Genomic DNA, 24,262 nt, shown 5'->3' on the forward strand with positions numbered 1-24,262 from the left:
GTCCTCCTGAGGTGAACTCGACTACAGTATAGCCAGTGTTCAGGCAGATTAAATGAAGAACTAAAGCCTGCAGTAAAGTCCTTTTCCTCTCTATGTCTTTACCCTGCATGTAACAGCTGAAAGAAAACCTAAGTAAATGTCCCATGGTGGAGGGTGGTGAATCTGTCCATCAAGCAAAACAAATTGTAAAATCACTCTTTAATGCCCTGTTTTCACCAAGCTGTTGTTAGGGAAGGGTGTGCACTGCAGCAGAGGCACCAAGTGTAAAGGACATTCACATTTTGCAAAGATCCAAGGGGAGATTGGAAGACTAACCCTGAGGAATGGCAGATATGTCTTATGATGATCAGCTTAATATACTTAGCTTTGAAGTGGCAGGGTGGGGATCTAATTGAGGCACAAAAATATCCAGGGAGAGATCTGGGTATGACACTTCTCTGTGGTTAAGGACAAAGCACAGAGCTGTGAGCTGAGCTTAGGGTCAGATCAAAGTTAAGTGTCCAGCCCTGAATCAGACTGACAACACAAGGCTCTTCTTCCAATAGGTACTCCAGAAATTAACAGAATACAGATTTATAAATACACAAAACACTCCACCAAAGAAATTTTGCACAGTTTATAGGGCTGTGTGTCTCACTGTGAATCTGCAAGACTGATACCAAGCTGCTGCTCTGCATTTTTTGCAGGGGTGGTACAATAAATCTCTTTTTCACAGCAAGAACAACTTCCATAAATAATGGTTTGTAGTATTAGGACTGAGTAGAAACCAAGGATGCAACATTTAAAAACACTGAATTAATTCTGATTTTAACAGGATTACTGAGAGCTTTGCCATTGATTTCAATCAGCCTTGTGTTGGAAGAATTTAATTTTTGAAATACAAAATTTTCTAATCCTCTCAGTTTTGAGTTGTAAGCATCCATAAAAATTGCCTGTCCAAATGTTCAAGCAGCCTGAGAAAACAGAAAACTGCTTCATCAGTGTATTTCTTTGGCATTCTATTTCAGTTAAATTCTATCATGTTCACTCTTAGCACTAACTGCATTTAAACAGGCAAACAAATTAAGGTGCTATGAATCAGAATTGCAATGCAAAAGCACACACAGGATGGAAACACGAAAAAGGAAGAGAAAAAGCATCAGAGAAAAAAGGAGGGTAAAGAAAGATTAAAAGGTGAGGAAGGCCGAGGAAATTACTTAGACATAGAGGTCTACTATGTAATTGATATAGTTCATGTCAAACAGTTCAAAGAAAAAAATATAAGAGAAAACAAGAAAAAAAAAGAAAGAAAAGAAGAAAGAAAGAAAGAAACAAAGAAGAAAGAAAGAAAGAAAGAAAGAAAGAAAGAAAAGAAGAAAGGAAGAAAGAAAGGAAGAAAGAAAGGAAGAAAGAAAGAAAGAAAGAAAGAAAGAAAGAAAGAAAGAAAGAAAGAAAGAAAGAAAGAAAGAAAGAAAGAAAGAAAGAAAGAAAGAAAGAAAGAAAGAAAAGCTAATTTTAAGCCAGAAATCATTGCCAATGATTGCCAAGTGGAACTTTGCCATTTGTTCAATTTCCCCTAATATAAGAACTTCTAAAATTGGTATGTGTCCCCAGTGTGTGATGCTGATGACGGCAAGGAAAGAATTCATACAAGGTGTAATAACCAGAAACTCTCTCAGTGCAGAGATGCTTTGTTTTGCCCATGAATGTAAGCAAATTGTTCATCAAGGAAGATGTACGTCAGCTATGGATACCATTAATCACAAGACTTACCCCTAACAAATAAAAGTATGAGCAATGCTCTGCCTTGCGTTGGAGAAACTCAGTGAAGTTGGATGTCTTAGCAACAGAGACCTTGAGTTTCAGGTAAATGTCAAAGCAATATTTTGATCCTAATTGGTAACTGAAAGTGTTGAATCAGTGTGTGGTCAAATAAACATTGGCGTAAAGTAATAATAGGAGGAGGGGGTGAAAAGCCAGAAAATTAACAAAGCAGCAGTGGCTCTGAAGGGCTTGTCAAAACCGGCTGTCAGGAAGCAGCAGGAAGCACAGACTGAAAGCCTGTTGCTGCAATCTAAACAAAAAACAACTCCTACACAAGCAGAGGTTTTAACAGCAGAGGATGTCAGATAATTATGAGGTTTTTGAACTACAAGGCAAGAATGGCCAAGAGGATGAATTGCAGTGAGAAGCTTCGCACCCATGCTGCTGTCACACTGAGCTCCCCCCTCAGCGGTGCCTATTGTCCTTCTGAAAAGGAAAGGAAAGGTGAAAATTCACTTCGGACTAAAAGGCAAGGCTTATAAAAGGGAGCTGCTAAATGAAGGAGACCCAGAAGTCTCCAGGCACAGCTGGAGGTCTTGTCTGGGCTCTACCCAGAGGGTGAGCAGCAGGGCTTGTTCAGGGGAGATCCATGTGCTTTCCAGGGACAGGAAAGCAGTTTGGTGGAGGTGGCTGTGACACAGTGATCAGCACCTCTGGGTGACAAGGTGCCAGCAGAGGCATCACCTGCCACTCCAGACACAACCTATTCCCCAAATACCACCAGTTCATCCCATTTAATCCCAAGCAGCAGGCGATTTCTACTCATCTTTAAAAGGTGACAGCTGCCACTACCCTCATTTGGCATCTACCACAGGCAGACTAAATCCAAACCCAAGCAAAACCAGGCAGAAATTGATGTTATTTTATAATGGGTAAGCTAAGCCAAAACCTGACTCAGCTTGCTGGCCTACACAGATGGGCAATAAAGGAGAAGCAGAGGAAGGAAAGGAAGATATGGATGTCCCCAAGAAAAAGTCTTTCTGAGCTCCCTCTAATATTTATCTTCACTTCTCCTCCTCTTGCTTTCCAGCAGTTCTCATATCCCTTCTCCATACACACTCTCACTATCAAAGAGGCCATTAGGAGGTGACAGAAAATCCAAATATTGTGACTCTGGCTCCTGTTGAAGTTATAAGCAATTAGTATATACATTATTTATATATATATATCATTAGCAATTTTATGTTTCTGCAAGCCTGGTCATGGTGCTGCACTTCCCTGCTACACACTACTCAGATATAGAAACCATATCCAGTCCCTGTCCTGATGACCAACAGTCCAGACCATGTAAAGCCTTCCTAAAGTCACTGGAAAATCACTTTCACTGTACCTCAGTTTCCCTGTAATTCTTGTGCCCTTGAGGAGGAGGAACTGAAGACTTCAGTGTTAAATGATCAGTCTGCTCTCTTTGAAAATGGAAAGTGATGCCCCTAGCCTATTAAACAGGGATGTCACAGAGGTGTTGGAAAGTCAGATGGTTAATCTTGCCAGAGATCCAGTTCCTTCTTTCTGCAAAATAAGGAAACTATGACTCACCGTGTCCACAGGGTGTACGGAAAATAAAACTAAAACCGTGGTATGCATGAGTGACCTGCAGATGAGAGTGATCACTAAAATCAGGGAGTGAAAGGAGCTTGGGTGAGGGGAATATCAGGAGTCTCCAGTATGACACACACTGCTGCACAAGTGAAGACAAGCACAGCAGCCTGCAGAGACAGCAGTAAGAGGAGTTTTGGAGAAAAAAACAAAGGTCCCTTTCCACCTTGCACAGGCCAGAAACTGCAAGTTTATTTACACTGCACTTGAAAAGATATCAGAGGGGCCCAAAAAGAGTAAAGGACTAAAGTTACCACAGAGAACAGTGAGATCAACCCAGCCCAGCAGTGCTCAGTCAGACCAGCCTGTGCCCAAAACCTTTCCTCACAACAGGGCCAGACTTAGTCCCTGAAGACAATGAAGATAGATGACAAGAACAAGGCAAATGCTTACTTGAATAGTTGAATATCACTTTAAACACTCTAACCCATTTTGAAATAAATACGCAAGGCACAACAAGTTAAAAGATGCAGCACAGGGGAAAGAAAGAAACATAAATCTGCCAGTCCAGCAGTCCAGGTCAAATTCACCTGTGCTATGTAAAGCCAGGAAAACATCACATGTGTGCTGGCCCCTTTCAATCCAGAATCCAGGACCATAACCCTGCCAGGCAGGGCACAAATAAATAAAAAATTCCTGAGGCCAGCTCAAGTACTTGAGCAAGATGCCCCTTTCTTACATGAGTTAATTTTAAAATTTCGTATTTTTCAGTAGGAGCAGCATAGAATCTGACCAGCCAAGTTTAGAGAAATACTTATTTCTCTAGAGAAATTAACAAGATGCAAGTTTTAGTCCTGATACAAGCACGTACCAACTTCTGCTCACTACATTAATAGAGATCCACCCTTGTCTCAGTGACCTACAGATTTGCAGATTGACTGACAGTGGGTAATTACTAAGCTGATCACTTGCCATCTCACAGGCACAAGATTATTAAAAGGTTTTGAAAATTGTATGAAAATACATAGAAGAGTAGGAATAGTATTTTCACAGGAAAATGAAGAAATTAAATAACATGGGCCCCATGAAAAACAAAATATGGATGGAGGATGTGGGAAAGGAGCATGTCTGGTTTCACTACTCTCTTGGCCTAACAGAATTATACCAGAGAGAAGTTTGGCTCCCTATATTAGAGGGAAATAATAGTATTAAAATGTTGGAGGAGTATATTTTGACTGCTGCAAAAAGCAAAATTGGAAACATAGGTGGGAAGCTTCTGGATTATAACCATTATTACACAGAAAAGGGGTTTTGTTTCATGTAGCACATTTCACATTTGGGTTAAATCTTGCATCAGATATTCACAAGCAATTTCTGAAAAAACTTGGTCTAAAATCGCTTCCTGGGAAGAATAAAATACATTCAAATAGTTGGCTTAAGCTGGATTTAATGCTGACCAGGACATCAAGAACATCAAAGGATGCCTTCCAAACCATTACAATCTTAACTTTTCTCATCTGTGGCTGGAAGATAAAGATATAAGGAGTAATAGATAATCTTTATCAATCCTATTGGTAATAATTATTCGTAATTATTATGAATTAAAATTATTCATAATTGAAATATCATTATTTGTAATACTGAGGGGCAGCACAAAACCAACAACAGAACGAAATGATAGTGAGGCAGGTGGTTTTCAAGGAAAATAAAAAGAAAAGAAAAGAAAAAAAAATAATAATAAAGCCCTGAGCACAGAAACCCATAGGAAATCCCAAATGTTTTAAGATACCAGCAAATTCTGACATTTGAAATGGTAGATGCCTGATGCAGCATGGGTTCCAAATCTCACCACACCACAAGAGATCTGACTAAAATTATTGCACTGCATCTCGTTTCCAGTACTCATATATTCAGCATCAGGTCAAGTGTCCCTGAATTGCCCTGAGGGCTCATGCTGAAGACAATGAGCAAAATGCATCCACAGTCAATGAGCGTGTACCCAGTGCCAGGCACAGGATGAGCATATATTCCCTCTCTCCACCACAGAAGTGGATGGCACAGTCTTCTCCTGCCACTTATGAAACCCCTCCAAAATATTTACAGCCTAAGATGTTTGGTTAGGACTGTCAAAAGCCCAGCTTTGGCTGTATTTGTTCTGATAGATGCTGAACCAGTGACAGAGGCTGCTTTCAAGGCTTTCATCCTTGAGAACTAAAGCATAAACCAAACTAAATAAAAAGGACGTGGAAGGACAGCATCTATCTGCAGGGCTGATGGAAAAGGAAAATGGATGCAAGAAACAGAGGGAAAGCATGCCTCAAAGAAATGAGAGGTTAAGTCCATGATTTGCCTGAGGGAGACATGGACTGCTGAGCAATGAATACACTTGAATTAAAAATTGAAAAATGAAATAAAAAAGCAATCAAGGGTAAGAACGAAGCATAGCGGAAGTAAGAAAATACAAATACTTTGCACAGTGATTATGCTTGCACCAAACCTAGCAAGTCTAAGAATGATCAGAAAACTCCAACTTGGTCAAAAATAAAAGACCAAGTTACCAGGTCATCAACATTGGCCATAGAGGTCAGTGGTCAAGGTGTGACCCATCACAGCTGGGGCTGTGGGGAATATGAGTGGAGAACAACACAAAACGGGAACACAGGGCTCTGGGTTTGGTATTTTACAAATGGAGGCATAACTGAACTCTGTACTTGCCCACACACACAGAGGCCAAGCAGGTAATTCCTTTCAAACGTCATAAAACATTCTTCTCTAAAAGAAATGTCAAAGCAGTTAACTCACACTGGATGAAAAGGTGTTGAACACTGGGGACTGACAAAACTCAACCATTACTTTGCCATACTGAGGCAACAGTATGCAAAATGAAGATTTAACCCAGATATTCAGACAAATACATAAAAATAATTGTTTGCACAGACAGAAGCAGGCTTAGATCTTCACACAACAAAGTTAGACTGAAGGAAGCTGCTACTGGGTACTGCGTGAATTACAGTCAGGATTTAAGTGTCCCTGTATTAACCAGTAAGGATGATAGCCACTTTTTGGCTGGTAAGCAGGACACCTATAATTCACTGGTCCAGGGCAAAAAGTTTGTGGAGAGCTCCAACAGCCCAGCACGATTCAAACAGCCACAGGGTGGGCTTGTGGATGCTGGTCTAGGAGTGGACACAGCCACAATAAAAGGGGCAAGTGTCTGAAGGCCACTCTGTAGTGACATATCTCTCATGATCTGAGGTCAGGAAGGACCATATGTAACACAACAGGGAGTGACACGCTTGGGTAATACAATTTTCACATGAAAAACACTGAAATAATGGATGCTCATTACCTTAATTTACTGTCATCTGAAGAGTGGAGAAAGACTGGCAATTCACAGACCAGATCAGCAGGTGGTTTTGCCATCTTAGGAGCAGAGGTGAAAGAAAATGTTGCTAGAAATACAGCACAGAGGAAGCAGGGATATAAACCCTGCTGGTTTTCTGCATCAGTGATGTAGGGGGCACTGCCAGGGAGCACAAGAGAGGAAATAACTTTTCCTCATACTCTAGTACTAAAACTTCAACCACTTGATGCTCTCCTTTAAAAGCAAATTAAAAATTCCCAAACCTTTAAGTGGAAGAAGGAAAAATTTTTGGATTCAGGAGAATTGCCTAAAGCAAGCAAGCACTGAGAAAGGGAATGGGATGACCATTGGGATGGAGTGACTGCACCCAGCCCCTGGATGGACTGCATCCAGACCCTGGTGTTGCAGCCAGTCCAGAGGAAGCCACCAGGATGATCAGAGGAGTGGAGCAGGTCTGCTGTGAGAAAAAGCTGAGAGAACTGGGATTGTTAAGCCTGGAAAAGAGAAGCTTTGGGGTGACCTAATTGTGGCCTTTCAGCACATGAAGGGAGGCAGCAAGCAAGATGGAGAGAGACTATTTGCAAGGACCTGGAGTGACAGGACAAGGGACAATGGCCTCAAATTGACAAAGGGTAAGTTTAGGGAAGATGTTAGGAGAAATTGTTCCCTGTGAGAGGGGTGGCACAGATTGCCCAGAGCAGCTGCGGCTGCCCCTGTATTCCTGGAAGTGTGCAAGGCCAGGTTGGATGGGGCTTGGAGCAAGCTGGGATAGTGGAAGGTGTCCCTGCCCATGAGATTTAAGATCCCTTCCAATCTTCTAACCTTTCAAACCATTCAGTGATTCTGTGAACCCATGACTTAGGAAACAGCTGAATTAATCTATCAGCTTGCTGTTGATTCTGCTCCCTCCACCCCATTGCCAACAGGGATGCCTGCACCCCATGAAATGGTCTTGGGAATGCCCTGTAGCAGGAACAGCATGGCTGGAGTCTCAGCTTCACCTGCTCTGCTCAATTAGATTTGGCCACTTTAAGGTGGTGGCCACATCCCATAAACACTTTTTTTTTTTTTTTGGGGGGAGGGGAGTGGGGGGTGGGGGTGGTGGTGGTATTCTGTATTGCTTGAAAACTTTGCTTTTTTCTGAAGTCTCCAGCACTCTTCTCTGAAGAAAACCTCCCAAGCCCAAGACCTGCCCAGTGCCTTGTCAGGGATTCATCCAGATGACTCACAGGATACATGTAATTTCTGTGGGGTAGTAATTCCCTCTGGTTAGAATTGGAAGCACAGAGCTGTGTGACCAGAGAGAGATGACTCACTAGGTGACCTTCAAATTGTGCCTCTTGAGGAAGATATTTAAATAGAAGGAGAGTTTTAACACAGGAATAGATGGTCTCAGGTTATGGTTAACACTTTCAGAGGTCTTCTGAGCTGGCCAGAGGAGCGTGTGCCAGGGAGGGGGCAGGAACCCTCAACTGACCTGAGTTGGCTGTATTTAGGGCAAAAAAAACCCAGTTTAGGAAAAATAGGACTTGGGCCTGTCCTGGTTTGTAGTATAGGATGTTTTCTATCACCATCTTCAGTTAATGACCCATCAATGCCTTGTGCATGACTCATAGATAACTCTTTCTGGGACCTATCTCTCTTTAAAGGGCCATCAAGGATCTCCTTTATGACCCATCATCCTATTGTGAGATGCTCCGCCCACAGGGAGGAGCCAAGCATTCTCACCTGGATATAAGCTGGGATTTGGGACTGTACAAGGATTCCCCACTGGAATTCCCAGAGCACCAGAGCTATCAGACCTTTCTATGGGATCACAGCATCAGGAAGACCACCCCATCTGGACTGCTTCCATCACCCTGCTCAGGCTGTATTCTGACTCTGTCAGTGGTCATTTTTTTTAAATATTATTGCATTCATTTATTTTATCTTTTCCCCCTTTTTTTCTCATTAAAATGTATTTCTGACTTGAAGCTTCTCACTCAATTTGTTTTCAAACCACAACCTGGCCACATGTCCCCTCCATGTCCCCATTGCAATTCCTGCTGTCCCTGCTGTAGGAATGACATGATTTTACAGAACAGACTAAATAATCTCTCAAATGCATAGCTCAGGTTTATTTTCTCTGTGTTTATTCCTTTAGTCCATGCAGTGCAGAAAGTGACCACAAATAATCTTATATGATAGGGAAAGAAGTAAGCATGCCTGGGAATTGATTTGCAACTGTTGAAAATCTGCCTAAGATATAAGAAATGGGTTTGGCTCAATTCATGAGATTCTGATGTTAGTAAGAGGGCACACATATATAAGAGTGATGTTTTATTCTCATTTAGAAGATAGAAAGCTTTCAAATAATCCAGGCTGCCTGCACGGAAAGGTTTGCTGACTCTTGCTGTGAGATCTTTTATTTACCCTCTGGCAAGCCCTGGGGTACTATTTGTTTAGAGTCTTTAATAGTTTTGCAAATGTGTTCTCCTCACTCAACTGAAAAAAAAAGGAGTTTTAAAGGTGCAGATTACCTTTTACAGCTGACACTCTCCCTGTGTGGAAGTCAGTCTGTTAAAAAACCCAGAATTTAGTGAATTTCCTGCCAAGAGAATATTGGTATATAGCGAAGTACTGCTCTGATATATTTCCCTTGCCAAAGGGAAGGGCTGTCCTATTGATCTCTCCCATGCTACAGGTTGGGAGATGAAGACAGATTTCAACTTTTTTTACTGTAGTGGCAGTTTCCTGATGTAATCCAGGATTATTCCCTGCTGGCCAAACAAGAGCTGACAAAAAAAGGCCAGCCCTCAGCTGAGCATCTGATTCAAAAGGAAATTCAGCTGAAAGGCAAGCATTGGAAAGATGAGTCAATACAAAAGCAAGCGGCAGCTCCGGATTTAAGCAGAAGTCCACAGCATTTAACCTACTTTAGCAGATCAATGCAGTGGATTTTTAATCATCACATTAATCCTGAAATAAAAATAATTACCCCAGAGATTGGTATTAAAGTCCCTTAATTATATCTCATTTCATCATCCTTTTTACTCGGGATCAGAAGCTACAGAGACCAGAGCTTCCTGATGTAGTTTCTCCAGTTTGCCATTTGACTCTCTTGTAAGGACTTCAGCTGCAACTACAAGGATGAGGCACTGGCCTTGGTGAGAGCCCTCACATCGATCCCACCTGGGAGAAAACTGAAAAAGGGAAAAAAAAAAAAAAGGTGGACAGGATTCTGCTTTCCAGTGAAACTGTATAAAACTCCAAAGGAAGTAGTGGAGAACATTACATACTGGGCGAAAAATGTGTGAATGCCTAGAAATTTGATCTCTGCACTGTTCCCTTCTTCCAGCAATGCCAGGAGACCATTAACATCCCACAAGGGGAAAGATAGCTTTGACCAGAGGCTGGGGGTCCTTATCACATTTCACTGAGCAGAGTTTATTTCCTGGAGTATCCTTTCCTGTCCACAATCCTGCCACCCCCACAGATGCTCTGGGAACATGGCTACGGCAAATTGCAGGACCCAGAGCCTCCATTGCACCCTCCATGGACAATCTCAGGTGGGATTTCATGGCCATCAAACCAGCCAACTCCCTGCCTGTAAGGGCAAGTGGCATGGGACGGCTTTACAGCCACATAGCAAACCTTTCCATCTTTCTCCCAGACCTTTCTCCACTCTGCTCTTTGGGACCAGTCCTGAGCCTGTGCTGTCACCTGCATTGTCCCCAAGCTGCTTGTTTTAGGTCACACTTCCCTGCCTTGCTGGCCTTTACCCATTTCCACTACAGAAAAGAGCTACCCCGGTGTTATATTTAGACTTAAAAGCACTGTACATCTACTGAAATAGCACTTTAAGGCAATTTTCAGGTTTCTCCAAATACACGGGGGAATTTCTTCCTGCTGCCTCGGGAAGAGGCCACGGGGCCCGCTGTTGCTGCAGGTGTTGGGATGCATCCCAAACAAGCTGCGCGTGGAATCCAAGCGCATAAGTGGCTGCAGTGTCCCCAAGCTCCAGCTTGGCAAGTGGCACCAGGGTTATAAATACCCCAAAGACCCTCTCCAAAACCACCAGGTACAGGTTACAACACGTCCAAGAAGCCTCACAGCCGGAATCAGCTCCTGGCAGGGGGCTTAACACCGGAGGTTTGTGAAGTGCAAGAGTAATTAGAGGCTACACCTGCCCCTGCAGGGAGCTCACTGGCCATCAGACTGCCCTGGAATGCTCACCAGAAGGTACTGCAGGGCATTAAGAGTGAGGGAGGGAAAGGAAAGCTGAAAAAAAGAAGGAAAAAAGGTACCTTCATAATATGTTGTGGTAACAATGCAGGCCGCTGCTTAAATCACCTTTCTGTCACCAAAAACTTATGGCCACATCCTGCATTTTAATTTCCATGGAAGATGGGAACTGCCAATTCACAACATAAAGGAGCTGAAGGGATTTTTTTTTTTTCTTGTACTGAGTTAGGGGATCCTTCTATGAGACTATTTTCACATAATTTTAAAAAAAGGAGGGAAAAAGGAATATAAACAAATCATTGCAAGCTGGAGTTTAAAAAAAAAATCCAAAAAACCCAGCAGTGTTTTCCAGTTCAAGTCATATATCTGGTCATAAAATTCGTGGTCATCTCCCTACTTGAGAGTCTTTAGTGGCAGATAGCTCAGAACCAAACTTTCTCCTTGCAATGCTGGGAATTGGATATCACCTTTTTTCATTCCCTGATGATGACAGGAGAGGCTCCCAGGGCATCAGGCAGGACAGAAGCAGGCCACAGAGATCACTCAGTGGAAGAGTTTCTGGTTGCATCTTCTCATCATTTTATCTTTACTCTGCCGTTTTTCTTTTCAGTTGGTACTGGGGATTTATTTTTCCTCTCTCTAATCCTGTTGCAGTCATTTTGACTTGGAAAAGCAAGGATTGGTAGGGCTGCCAGGCCTCCAGAACAAAATGGGAAAAACTGAGAAAATAAGGCAAGATGAGACCTCGACCTGGCCATAAAGTCAAATTCTTAACACCGGAGAAGCTTAGTACTATCCTTGTCTACCTACCAGGTTCCTGAAGCCCCCCAAATATGGAGATTTTCTACCTCTTCGTGTAATTATTTTCTTTAAGAGTTCTCCATCATGGTTAAATCCAAATCCTTCCTGCTATATTTTGTGACTTTGTGAGTGTTTAGAGAGATGTATTTATTGCTGTCTTTTTCTAAGGTTTAATTTGGGTATTTCAAGTCAGTCATCCTTTCTCCTCTCAGTTTTCTCCAAGCCAAAGAACCGCATGTGTTCTACACTTCTGCTCATTCTTGCTTCTTCCAGCTGAGGAGGTCACACCTTTCTTGAGCTGGGATGCCCAAAAATCAGAGTCCCCCAGACAAATCCTTGTGCTACACAAGGCACACAAATTGCTCTGTGGATAAACAACACCCCTGTCTAAATATATTAATATCATGCTGGCTTTTCCCTCCCAGAGAGAAATGTTTGCTGATTTGCCAGCATTTTGCTTGCTCTTGGCACAAGGCAAACAACTACATGAGTTGCAAGCAAGGCAAGAACCAAACCATTGATCTCTCCTGGCAGAATGCAGCTTAATTCCACTAAAAAATTCCACAGCAGCTGCCTGCACAACTGAAACGCTTACCTCAAAGCATGTAAGGGGAACATTCATCTTCATAAAATCATGCAAGCTATAACTTTTCAAACTAGGTTTAAATAAAATAAACTCTGGATAGGTCAAGGTTAAATATTTATAGAGCCCCCCCAGAGCCCTATAGAGCCCCATAGGTGTGTGCTGTGTGAAGAGCATTTTCAGATCAAAGATTGATGTTCTCTACAGCAAAGCAATCTCAGCAGCAATTCATCAGAACACAGCAGTGCAAATATAAAGCGCTCTCTCAGTTATCTGGAACACTAATATTGATTTTAGGTACTGCATCTGCATGTTTGTTTCTAAAGACATTGGAGTTTCAGCAATGAACATGCTACCTCAATTCAACCTCTTGAGACATTTCAGCCTGAACTTACACAGAGAGGGAAGCCTTGTAAGGGGCAAATGCTCAGATGGCACAGGTCTGTTTAAGTTGAATAAAAACCTGTATTTTTGCCACAGCTGAGGATTAAAACATAATCCAGGAAACTCAGAAAACATTATATTCTGCCTAACCTTCTCCTGCATTCACAATCTAACAGACATTACAGATGCTGGATGCACCTTCCCAGCCTGACAAGATATTATTGTCATCAGCAAAACCCTGAGAAGTGGTTTGAACTGCTATAATGGTTTACCTGGAGCTCCATCTCCCCTCAGTCCCACCAGACAACTTTTCCCATTCCCCCTTACCTCTTGAGATAGTTTCTCCCGTAGAGGATCTGCTGCAGCAAGGTGACCACGGCAAAGGCGCAGATGAAGATGAAGAACAAAGTTCTGTTTCCCAGCAAATCCCGGCTTGACGAAGGGTCAGTGTACCCCATCCTTCCTTAGAGCCACTGAAGCTTCACTGGGTGAAATTCAGTTCATCGCCACCTTCATGCCCTTTTTGCTGGGGGGCAGAGGGGAGTGTCTGCTGGCTTTTCTGTGAGCAATCCAAGGACAAGGTATCCCATTGTTTGGCCCCGCTGCCCCTTCCTTGCCTCTTTTGGATGTTAGCTCCAGGACCGTGCGCAATGGCTTGCTTCCATGGTAAAGTTTCCAGGAGATTCAGACGTGGGTAACATCTAAAATCGTCTCTCAGAGCTCTCTCAGCGCAGGCAGCCTGCGCTGTGTGAGAGGCATTCTGTTCCCTCTAAGCCTCTCTTGAAAACCCGCTGCTAGCAATTATCTACTTCAATCCCATTTTCATATTCCAGATGGGGGAAGCTGCACACGAACCAGAGCACTGCAGCCAATGGCAAACACGGGGCTCCGGCAACCTGCGTTGGAAGCTCATAGTCGTCAGCTCTTCTCTGCTTCTGCTCAGTGGTTCCGACCAAATGTGCTCGCAAGGAGACGTGACTGGGGCGTGCTATTATTGAGCGAGCATGCAACAATCATGAGGTTTTCATTCAGAACCCTGCAGGGGAAGGAAAAAAAAAAAAAAAAAAAAAAAGAGAGAGAGAAAAAAAAGAAAAAAAAAAAAAAGCAAACAAAAAAAGAGAAAGAAACACAGCAGCAGCAGCAGTCTGGGTCAGGCTAGCAGGAAAGCTGCATTCCGTGTAGCAGCGTGCCGTCCGTGCCGGGGCTCCGGTGCTGTGGCATTTGCATGCAGAATGCAGAGCCTTCAGTCACACACCGCTCACTATTTGGGCTCCTCTGTTTCCCCTGTTCCTCCAGAGTAAGCATAAGCAAGGTCACTGTGCATCCCTTCAAGGACAGAGCTCTCTCAGTGCCCGCATGCTGATTTATTGGAGGCTCTGAGTAGCCTCACAGCCGCAGAGAGGGAGCCTGCCTCTCAGTGCAGGCTCTAAGAACCATTTATTTAAAGAGACAAATATTCTGATTGTTCCTCCACTAGACACAGTTCTCTTTCGAAAGGGCAGAGCCACAAGACCTTGTCCACAGCCATCGTAACTACTCTAAAACCCCCCATTTTCAGGAGAGGCTCAATCCAGCTCACAGGGAAGTGTTGTCACTCATTTCACTGCGAGAAAAATCTGCCCCAGCCCTAAAACAAGTCCTAGTGAAAGCCTTATCTATGAATGAAACATCCAGACTAGGTTGTTGTTTTGCCCCAATAACAGACGGGAAAGGATTTTGACAACAAAATGAGGGGTAAAAGATCCTTTGTCTAAGAGAATAGGAAGATTTTTGTGTGAAAAGATTTTCCAACAGTTAAATCAATGTATGCAAATTGCTCTAGCGTGCCAGCAGCCCAGCTGTGTGGAGCAGCAAACAGGGAGTGTTCATGGGCTGTTTCAGCTGTAACTGGTGCTCCACGTGAAGAAGAGTCAAAGGTAACTTTGTGCAAGCCTTTCAACCTTTAAACACCCCTTGAAGACAGGGCTAGTCCGCAGTATGACCCACAGAAATCTAGGCAAGACAATGGCTAAAGCAGGCTTTGCCTTATCTAATTTTAAGCAATAAAAGTCACACAAGTGTTTAAGGTATGAAGCTGGTCACTCTGGACTCCTGCAGGCTGGAGAGCAGCATTTTTAAACACAACTGACTTTGCAGGGAAGGCGTAGGGATCCAGCCTCTGATATGTCCTGCCTCAGTGCCTCTCACAGCTCCCACACCTCTATTTCTAACCCCCACTAAATGGTTCCATTATCACCTTGCCTATAAATAGAGCGGAGACCCCGTGTGGAATCAAAGATTACCCAGGGAAAAGTAGAGGCAGAGGGGAAGGATATACTGATACTTCCTTGGAAACACTCTTCTACCATTTTGTCATTCAGGGTCTTCCAGAACCAAGGGAAGAAAATCAATATATAGGTTAGAAAAATAGCTGAGTGGGATGCACTGTACTGGGGATAATACACATACCAGGGGACTGCAAATTAAACACTAAAACCAGTTTGATTCCCTACTGTCAAAGCCATCAGCTCTGGGGACAAACTCATTTCATTAAATGATCAGTTCATGTAAGCTCACATCATATGAGACTGTTTCCATATAGGAACTGTACTATTTAGATGGATCTAACCATAATTCCTCTCATGAAAAAGAAAAGCTGTATGGCCATCAGAATTTCCAGGCTGAGACCCACAAGATACTACACAGGCAGATTTGTGTGCAAGAGCTTAGTAAAGGCCAATAAGCTCAGACATGAAGGAAAATTTACTTAATGATTTTAATTGATTTCTACTGATGGTTTTGAAAACTCAGAGACATTTGCCTCAGTTGCTCTAGGAGTCATTTTACAATAACAGCAAAGATCAGAAAGTAGAATTTGGCTTCCTAGGTTTTCTGTAGGTGTGACACTGATTTTGCAGATTCTTATATCACCTAGGTTTTGGTGAAAACACTTTCAGCTTTTCTACTTTTACTGCCCTCCGTTCAAAGGGATTTTTTTTTTTTTTTTTGAGATCTGTGCAGTAATGCACCAAATTCCTGAGCCTAGCAGAAGCTCTTTCTCCTGGAGTGATGGTGAGCCTGAGCTGCAGCAAACAGCCCATGTTTTGATTTTCTGTGTCCCCTCATCATTCTCTGCTATATCAGGACTGGCCAGGAAGTAACAAGCACCTGAGAAACCTATGAGCAGGAGAGCTGCAGACCCAAAGAGCAAAGTACAAAGGCATCTACAAAACATAAGAAAGATTTTCTGTGCCAGAGCTTGCACAGGCATCATTCCTGACTTCGCATGCAAAAGAAATCTGTTTGCTGCCCTCAGCCTAGTACAACAACACTGCAGAACTGGAAGCAGACCAGCTCTGTGCAGGCATAGAGAAATAGGATGTCTATTGACAAATTTTCACATGATGCTCAAGGTTGCCTGCAATATTTATTGTAACTGAAACTGTCTCAGAGTGCAGCAGAAGAGCTGAAAATAAGCAGTGTCAGCACTCATTCCGAGGGCCCTTTGAGAGTTAAACTACAGGCCTCCTTGAAAGCATCGAGCCTCTGCAGAGAAAAAAAAATATTTTTTTAAAAACTATTTTACATCCTGCACTTAACAAGCAGCAGATAACAACAGATCCCCTCCAGAGTCTGAGAAAGACTGGAAAAGCCCTCTAAAGCCATTGAACCCAACCATTCCCCCAACACTGACCTGTCCACGTTAACCCATGTTCCCAAGTGCTGCATCCACTTGCTTTTATAACATTCCCAGCGTGACAGACACAAGCTCAGAATGTGTGTTCCTGCATCCATTCCTGGAGCACAGACTTCAAAGTCTAAAGCAAATCTGGCAAAATGGATCTTAATATGAAGCTGCCAGAAGCAGTCAGTCTTACACGTGTCTGGCCTTTATTTGTTGCATGTGAGCTGCTTGCTAAATATCACCAGAGATAATCTGTCACAAGAAACTCCTCCAGCCTGAGCAGCGAGACTCTGAGTGCTTTAACACAAACACAAACATGCTCCTTACAGTGACACCCTCCAATGGGAGCTCATCATTTGCTCTTAAGGCCCAATGAATCAGGTTTGAATTTATTTTATATTTTTTAAAGAAGTTAGTATAAAATCTCAAAGACAAAGAAGCCAAGACTATGCTACTGAAGCTCTATATGAGGAAAGATGAATTGGCAACAGAACAAAATCTGGTAGGGGTCAAACTCTACTTTTCTTGTAGAGGGAATAAGTTCATACTCCCTCTGGTAAAAGGACAATACACAGCCCTTCCTAATGAGCTGCAATTTACTTTTTAATGCAAATGAACAGGAAAAATTAATTTTTGATAGGCAGGTCTGATTGGTAATTTTTAAAATATCTTCCACTGAACCTGTCATTTGAATCAGTATTTGACTGAACACGCATTTTAATTTCAGCTGAAAGCAAGAGTATTTGATGCCTGGGACAGCAGATCTGTCTCTTGGTTGTTTAAATCACAGAACACATAACTGGACATGTTAAACTCACAGAACCATACAGGTTCAGGGTAAAACAAGACATACTTCACATTCCCCTTCAGGATTTTTTCTCTTCTTGCCTGCTCAGCCACTCTCATCTTCATGGCTTTTATACAGAGCAAAGAACTTCACTGCCTGCATTGCAGAATACTATGGGCTGTAAAAAGTTTGAATAGGACATTTTTTACACCTCATTTTCCCCCCTAAATTAAAGCTAAATCATGTCTATTTACAGTTTCTACAATGCTTGTGTAAACTGCTAGATTGCTGATTTTGCAAAGAGCTGGCACATAGGTATATGGCTGGAAGGTTCTGCTGAATACGAAACTTGTAAACATATGCTTATCAATATTAATTCTTTTGCAGCTATAAAACATGAATTTATTAGCATAATCGAGTGCTTAACACAATGTCTAGTCCCTCATCACTGCCACAAATCCATATGTCTTAAACTGAGAAAGTGAAGGAAGCCAAAAGGATTCAGCTAAGATGTAAACATTTATTTTCTTCCAGGATGGGTTCAGCCACATGGAGATGAGAGTGGCTAATTTGGCACCAGGCTCCTACCTGGTTGAATTAGAGGACATGTCCTGAACACAACATATGGTCTGTACACTGGATATACATTACATCATGTCTTTAATCATCACCAATTTTCTTCCAATTATGGGTCACATAGGGCCCCATATGGGGGAAAAAAGGATCCAATGCATAATATACCCTTTTTTACCCTGCTGACATCATCTCTGTTGGAAAAGGAATGTTGTCTTCCTCAAAGGAATAAGGTCTTCTGGCAGGAAGCTCTGCAGAGGCTGCCTTGGCTGCAGTGCTGTACATTTACTGTTGACAGTTCTTTATAGCAGAGCCTGTTAAAATGTATAGCCAAATGCAAAACTCAGTGCTGGGGACATCTCTGCTTTCCCAGTGACATTTCCATGTTCCTGGAAAACACAGGAAGTTAAGTGTGATTGTTATGGTCCTGTTCAGGCTCACAGCCCTGGAAGTAACTGAGAACAGTGCAAGCTGAGACCCTCTGCAGAGGAAAAAAAAAAAAATAAATAAAACAGGACCCAAATTTATTCACAGGAACTGTCAGTAATAAACATTAGTTTGATTTTGGACCACTGCATGTAAGCCCTAGGTTTAGCAACAAATCAAGGGCACTGGTCAAAGGGTTTCTATGGCCAGCAGTTGCTCTCAAAGAAGAAATGTGATTCTGTCTCTATTCCAAACAAGTCACAACTCCCACATAGCTCACCAAAACCACCTTTAAAACCTCCCAGTGAAAGCCTGGAAAGTGCTGGAATTAGTGGCATTCACTTTAATGGGTGTTGAAAGATTGATATTTCTTTTGGATGAAAATATCCCAACAGTATCACCACAGTGAACAAATAATTCCTGTTACTAGAATAAGAATCACATATTTTCTAATGCTGAAAACCACAATGAATAATTATTTTAACAATACATTTTTACTGCAGAAGTGAACATCTCAGATATTTTTAAAAATACTTAATATGGCATATAAAGTCAGATCAATGCACAGAGAGAGTACATCAGATTTTGGATTATGTTTTGCTTTGTCAGTGAGTGGCATTAATTAGAATGGATAAAAATGTGAAAATGAAACCTTTCCTCTGAACTATCAGCTAATTAAAACCTTTAAACTTTTACACTGCCCTTATAATCAAGACGTAAAAGAGACCTATGATAGAAAATTATTCAGAAAAAGTTACAAGGGTAACTTTTAATCTCAATTCTGCCGTGATTTTGTATTCAAAAGAATGAAGTATATTCCTCTTGAATTAACCGTCAGCTTCAGTTCCCATGACCTTTCAGGCAGCCCAGACATTCAGGTTTTGAGCCATTCCTCATTATGCCCTCCAACAGCACTAATTACAATTCTGGCTACACACATTACTAACCAGCCTAACTGTTCACCTGAGTTACTCTTCTAGCCAAAGCTAGTATGTATTCAGACACATGATGATTTTTTAAATAATCCATGCTAATCCATGTTTAGTTCAGTCCATGGCAAAAAAGTTTTTAATTAAAAAAAAAAAATCCATCTGGCTTCTGTGGTGTTTAAAAATCCCTATTCTCCATCTCCATAAGGCATATTTTATTTTCCTCCTCTGGTACTGTGGAAATGCCCACTGGAATAAGGACAAGGAACCTGGAAGACAGACACCTCTACCCCTACAGCACTGTGACCAGATACATCTTTCTGCCCCGGGGTAGTGTGGATTCAGCTTTTAAGCCCTGCACAGTCTCTGGTCTGAGCTAAAAGTGGCCACAGAGGTGGCTATTAATAAAACTGGTGGCCTTTTAAAATTCCTTCCTTTGGATCTGTGATCTGCCATGAATCCCTGGGTCGTGCTTTCCTGTGTTAGGGTAACAAATAAAAGCCATTCCTGGAACAGTCAGACACAGCAGCCAGGCATCAGCTGAGTCAGCTCTTGCCACAAGCATTTGTAATTTGCCCAGGCAAGAAGGAAAGGTGAGAGTGGGATTTATTAGCCTCTTTGGCAGACAGCAGGAATTGCAATTTGGAAGTCGTGTTTGGTAGCATGGAAACAGCTCAGCTTGCAAACAAGTGCAAAACCAAGACAACAATGGTCCATTATGCTGCCAAACAAGATTGAGAGTCTCAAAGGCAGCACCAGCCACCCAGATGGATAAGCTCCAACCACAGGCAGAGCCTGGATCAGCCCTGACCTCTGCCAGCAGCTTGGTCTCTTACAGCACTGTTACAGGCAGTGCTGGCATGGGCAGGGAGATGGGGGGCCACAGCCAAAAACGTACTCAAGCATCTTCCTCCCCTCAGGATGTTGGGAGTTAAATGAAAATCTTTGTTTGGCTCTTGGCTGCAAGTGAATTGTGCAGGGCTATGATTCAAGTAAAGACTTACAGTGAGATCTTAAACTCAGCCTGGGATAGTGGAAGGTGTCCCTGCCCATGGCAGTGATTAGAAGAGATGGTCTTTAAGGTCCTTTCCAATCCAAATTGTGATTCTATGATTTATGATGACTACATTGATGTTAGCTATATTCCAACTACTTCCAGTGCTGTATTCCACTTATTTCTCTCTATAACAGGACCACCAGTACATCCATCAGTCAGAAAAATTTCCGTTTTCATCCACAGTCTTTGGTGGCAGTTCTGATCTCGTGCTGGAGACCCTGCAACAGGCATTCATTTAAATACCTGAGTACAATCATTTGGAGGCATTTTTTGTCTTTTTTTTTCCTCTAAGAACATAAAATGGGGAAGGCAGAATGGTAGTTTATCCACAGCCAATATTAACATCCAATACCGTATGGCCTACAGGATCCAGTGCTCTGCAAGCAGATATTATGGAAATGCCTTTGACAGGGACAGACATCCCCAGAAGAGTGGGGATAAGGAGAGGGAAGCACAGCATGGCATTCAGCCAGAATAGGATTGGTTGTTGTTTTTGGTTTTTTTCAGAATGTTCCCATCAGCATCCCCTTTATTTAAACATCACTTTCAATCAGCTTTTAAATTTTCTTCCAGGTGTATCCAGCAGCTCCTCTGCAGCTAGGAAATTTGTGAGTGGGTTTTCTTTCACGCACTGTGGGTAGGAAGGTATGTGGGAACTATAATTCAGTCACTCTAAATCACATGTAGCTGAAGCTTGAAAGAAAAATAATAATAAATGGTTCAGATTGTCAGGCTCAGTGCAATTCTCAATCAATTAAAGCTTATTTTAGCACCAGGGCAGTTTATTTTTATAATGTTCTCCTGGCATTTTGATGCTTCCATGTTACTGTGTAGCTAAAAGGTCTTGCTGGGAACAAATTACTCTTGGTAAAGCATTCTCTGAACTACAATTTCAGTTTCAATGATAATAAATATCCAATGATAATAAATAATATCCAAAAGAGCAAACAACAGCAAGAATAGGACTACTGGCAGTGAGAGAAGGCTTTGGACCTGAGTAAATGAGGAAGATAAACCAAGGGGCTCAAGCACAGTAAAACCATGTTTGTTTGGGTTCAGAGTCTACAAAATATTCTCCAATCTATATGACTTCCAAATGTAACTCAATGTATTGGGATATTAAACAGTGAAAAGTCACCAGTGAAGATATTCCTCCACCAGCTTGCTACTTCTTTTCATGAACAGTTAAAATTAAATACTGTGTCTGCATTTTAGATCTGCATTTTGTGTTGCTATCATGGTCCCCCTTTCACAGAAATGGACTGCCCAAATCAGAATTTCTCTTTTGCTGCACTTGATAATTTGAACCACAGTGTCAGATTCACACAGAAAGTTTCAGAGCTTCAGAAGCTGCTTAATTGATGAGGAGAACTCTTTCCTAATGTGACAACAAAAACCATAACTAGTACTGCTTGTAGGTCTTTGCAGTGCATGGAAGCAGCTGGTAAACAAGAACAACACAGTGAGTTCACCTCTGCTGGAATCACAGACAAAATATTTATTTAATAAGATGGACAATAATCACAAAAGGTTGTGGTTTTTGTTGTTTTTGTTTTGTTTTTTTTTCATCGTGGCAGAGACAAAGATATTACAGAGGATATATCTTAAACGGTTGCACACTGTCATTATAAACTGATTCAACTTTTGCTCTAAGCTTTACCAAGCAAAGGAATTAAAAGCAAAGTGGGAAGAGTGTATGAAGAATGTCCCTTACCCCTTTTTAATTTACAGATTTCTAGCCTCCTAGTTGTTCCTGCCTTTCCTCACTTGGAACCATGCCTCACAACACTCTGCTCCAGGTAGAGGTTTTCTATTTTTCTTTCCCAACTGGAAAAATGGACCATATCAAACACAAATTAATAGGAAACTTAAGTCCTTCCAGCACAGGAAAGAGCTATGGCAGGGCCATCAGCTTGCCTCTGGCAGCTCATGCTCAGGTGCTGGCTCCTCACCTTGGGTACCACTACAGGTTTGGCTGGGAAATCCAAGGAAGCTGCAGTTCAGATCTGTACATTCAGCATCCTTCTGCTCTGGACAAACGAAGGACAAATCTTTTTCCTCCTCACTTCTCCTTCCAGTTGATGAAGCAGAACCAGCTGGCACTGCAAAAATCAGTGTTTTCACAACAAACACTGTTCTGTGACACTTCACCTTAGCTAAGACAGTCGCCAGCTCCACAGGAATACACAGCCTGCTCTGAGCCACACACCTGGCAAATCCCTGCAGGCTCTGACCAGCCCTACACAGAGCTCCAGACTGGAGTTCACCAGCAGCTGCCTGGAACCACATCACCTCCCCTAAAATGCACAGAAAAGCCATTAACACTGCACTTCATACCCACTGCCTGTCCTTGCAATCTCCACTCTCCCATCACAACACCTCTGTGCTCCAGAATTTAACCTGTTCCTGTTATGTTTTATCTCCCCAGCAGCTAGTGAAGAGTAACACAGATACAAAAAGTTACAGTTCAATATCCATCCTACTTTCAAACTACAGCTCCAAATGTTTAATACCCCATTGGCTTTAATAGGTTATTAATATTAAATGTAAAAGCTTCAATTAAAGAATCATTAATGATTTTGCTACTTTTGCAGAACTATCCTGTCTTATTTTAATGTAACACCCCAAGCTTCCTCCCAGCAGGCCAAAAAACAAATCTTATCTTCGTTGGAGTGGGGACAACAGCCCTAACTATCATTTGCTCATTAGCTGTAGGCTTGGGCTCATGTTTCACCAGGCCTCCTTCCTGGCTTCAGGATCACAGAGCTGAGATCTCCAGGCTGGCTTGGCAAGGCAACACAGGACTTCTGTGATGGCATGGCTGCTTCCAGTACCTGAACTGTGACTTCTGCATGCTGAGGGGGAGTCATCTGCCACCCGTCAGCTCATCCCACACTCCACATGCAGAGCAGGTGGGTGTCTTTGCCCTCCTCAGCACCTCTTCCCTCAATTCTGAACAGCAATCATAGCATTTCTTGGCCTTGCAGGTGTACTGCAGAAGGACCAAGGACAACTTTCCACTTATTGCCTAAGGAAAAAACAAAACATAACAAAACAAAACAACCAACCAAACAAAGCCCCAAAAACCACACCCCACCAAAAAAAACCCAAACAAACAAACAAACCCAACAAAAACCAAACCAACAACAAGGACAAAAAAAACCAAACCAAACCAAACCCGCACAAAACCCCCCCAACAAACACCAAAACAAGAAAAACAAAAAAACACCAAAAAACCCCAATGAAACACTATAACAACAAACAAACCAACCCAAAAAAATCAAATCCCAAGCCCTGCTGCCTTTTAACATATGATTTTGCCAGTTTAAGATCCTAAGACCTCTCTCTTGCAAGAGCAGGCTCCACTTGACTGATCACAGAATCCACTTCCCTGTGCAACCTCATCCCGAGCTCCTTGACATGCCTGCTGAAGATGGGCAAGTATCATGCACAGCTCTTGGAAACCAAAAAATCCTGGTGTTAACAGCACTGAACAGAGATGAGTCTGACTCCTAACACTCACCAAAACCCTCCAGGCACTTAGCTGGGATTTAGTCAACACACTCCGCGGAGAATAAGAGCTCTTTTAATCACAAAGTATCCCAAAGATACGTCAAATGAGTCATATCCCAAAAAACACCTTGTTTTTCCTGAGAATAACAGGAGCTTTGGATGACCATTTCAGCTGCAGGTGGGATGGCAAGAGGGCCGAGTGTGAAAACAGCAAGGAAACAAGCTGATGTCAGGTAAATAACATCAGGAAATGAGCTATGATTGTTTTCCACTTGATATTTAATCTACTTAAAGTGCCAGTCTCAAATCCAGTGAAAATGTCACAGAAAAATCACATTTCCTGCAGCAAACTACCACTGAAAGTGGACAAAGACATAGAATTTTACCCAGATTTCCACTTTTACCCTGGTCCTTTTGTTTCTCTCCCATAGCTACTGTAGATGACGATCAGCGAATGAATAAAACATACTTCCATGTGAATGGAACAACATGTGCCAGCTTTGCTGCTGGCATTCTATCCACATGACTAGCACTCTCCTTTGCTAACCCCTCTTCCCTCTTCTGGTGTTAACCCTCCACTCACAGGCAAAAAGAAGACAAAGCAAACCTTGGGTATTT

General features: G+C 42.3%; 1 protein-coding gene and 1 long non-coding RNA gene across 2 annotated transcripts in view; both read right to left on the reverse strand.

The window, feature by feature from the left end:
- ST8SIA5 (ST8 alpha-N-acetyl-neuraminide alpha-2,8-sialyltransferase 5) overlaps positions 1 to 13,785 on the reverse strand; it is a 46,609-nt gene extending 32,824 nt beyond the window's left edge. The window contains exon 1 of the mRNA XM_066338553.1: positions 13,023 to 13,785. Within this exon, the coding sequence (XP_066194650.1) occupies positions 13,023 to 13,153 (131 nt within the window). The 5' untranslated portion in view covers positions 13,154 to 13,785. The remainder of the gene's footprint in view (positions 1 to 13,022) is intronic.
- A 1,645-nt stretch (positions 13,786 to 15,430) lies between these two features.
- LOC136373828 (uncharacterized) lies at positions 15,431 to 21,954 on the reverse strand. The gene is made up of 4 exons (XR_010745748.1): positions 21,846 to 21,954; positions 17,898 to 18,033; positions 17,213 to 17,324; positions 15,431 to 16,220 (listed from the first exon to the last, which is right to left on the reverse strand). It is a non-coding gene; the product is annotated as an uncharacterized lncRNA (long non-coding RNA).
- Between the last annotated feature and the right edge of the window lie 2,308 nt (positions 21,955 to 24,262).

The sequence above is a fragment of the Sylvia atricapilla genome, chromosome Z (genome assembly GCF_009819655.1).
Source record: "Sylvia atricapilla isolate bSylAtr1 chromosome Z, bSylAtr1.pri, whole genome shotgun sequence".
Lineage (NCBI taxonomy): Eukaryota > Metazoa > Chordata > Aves > Passeriformes > Sylviidae > Sylvia > Sylvia atricapilla.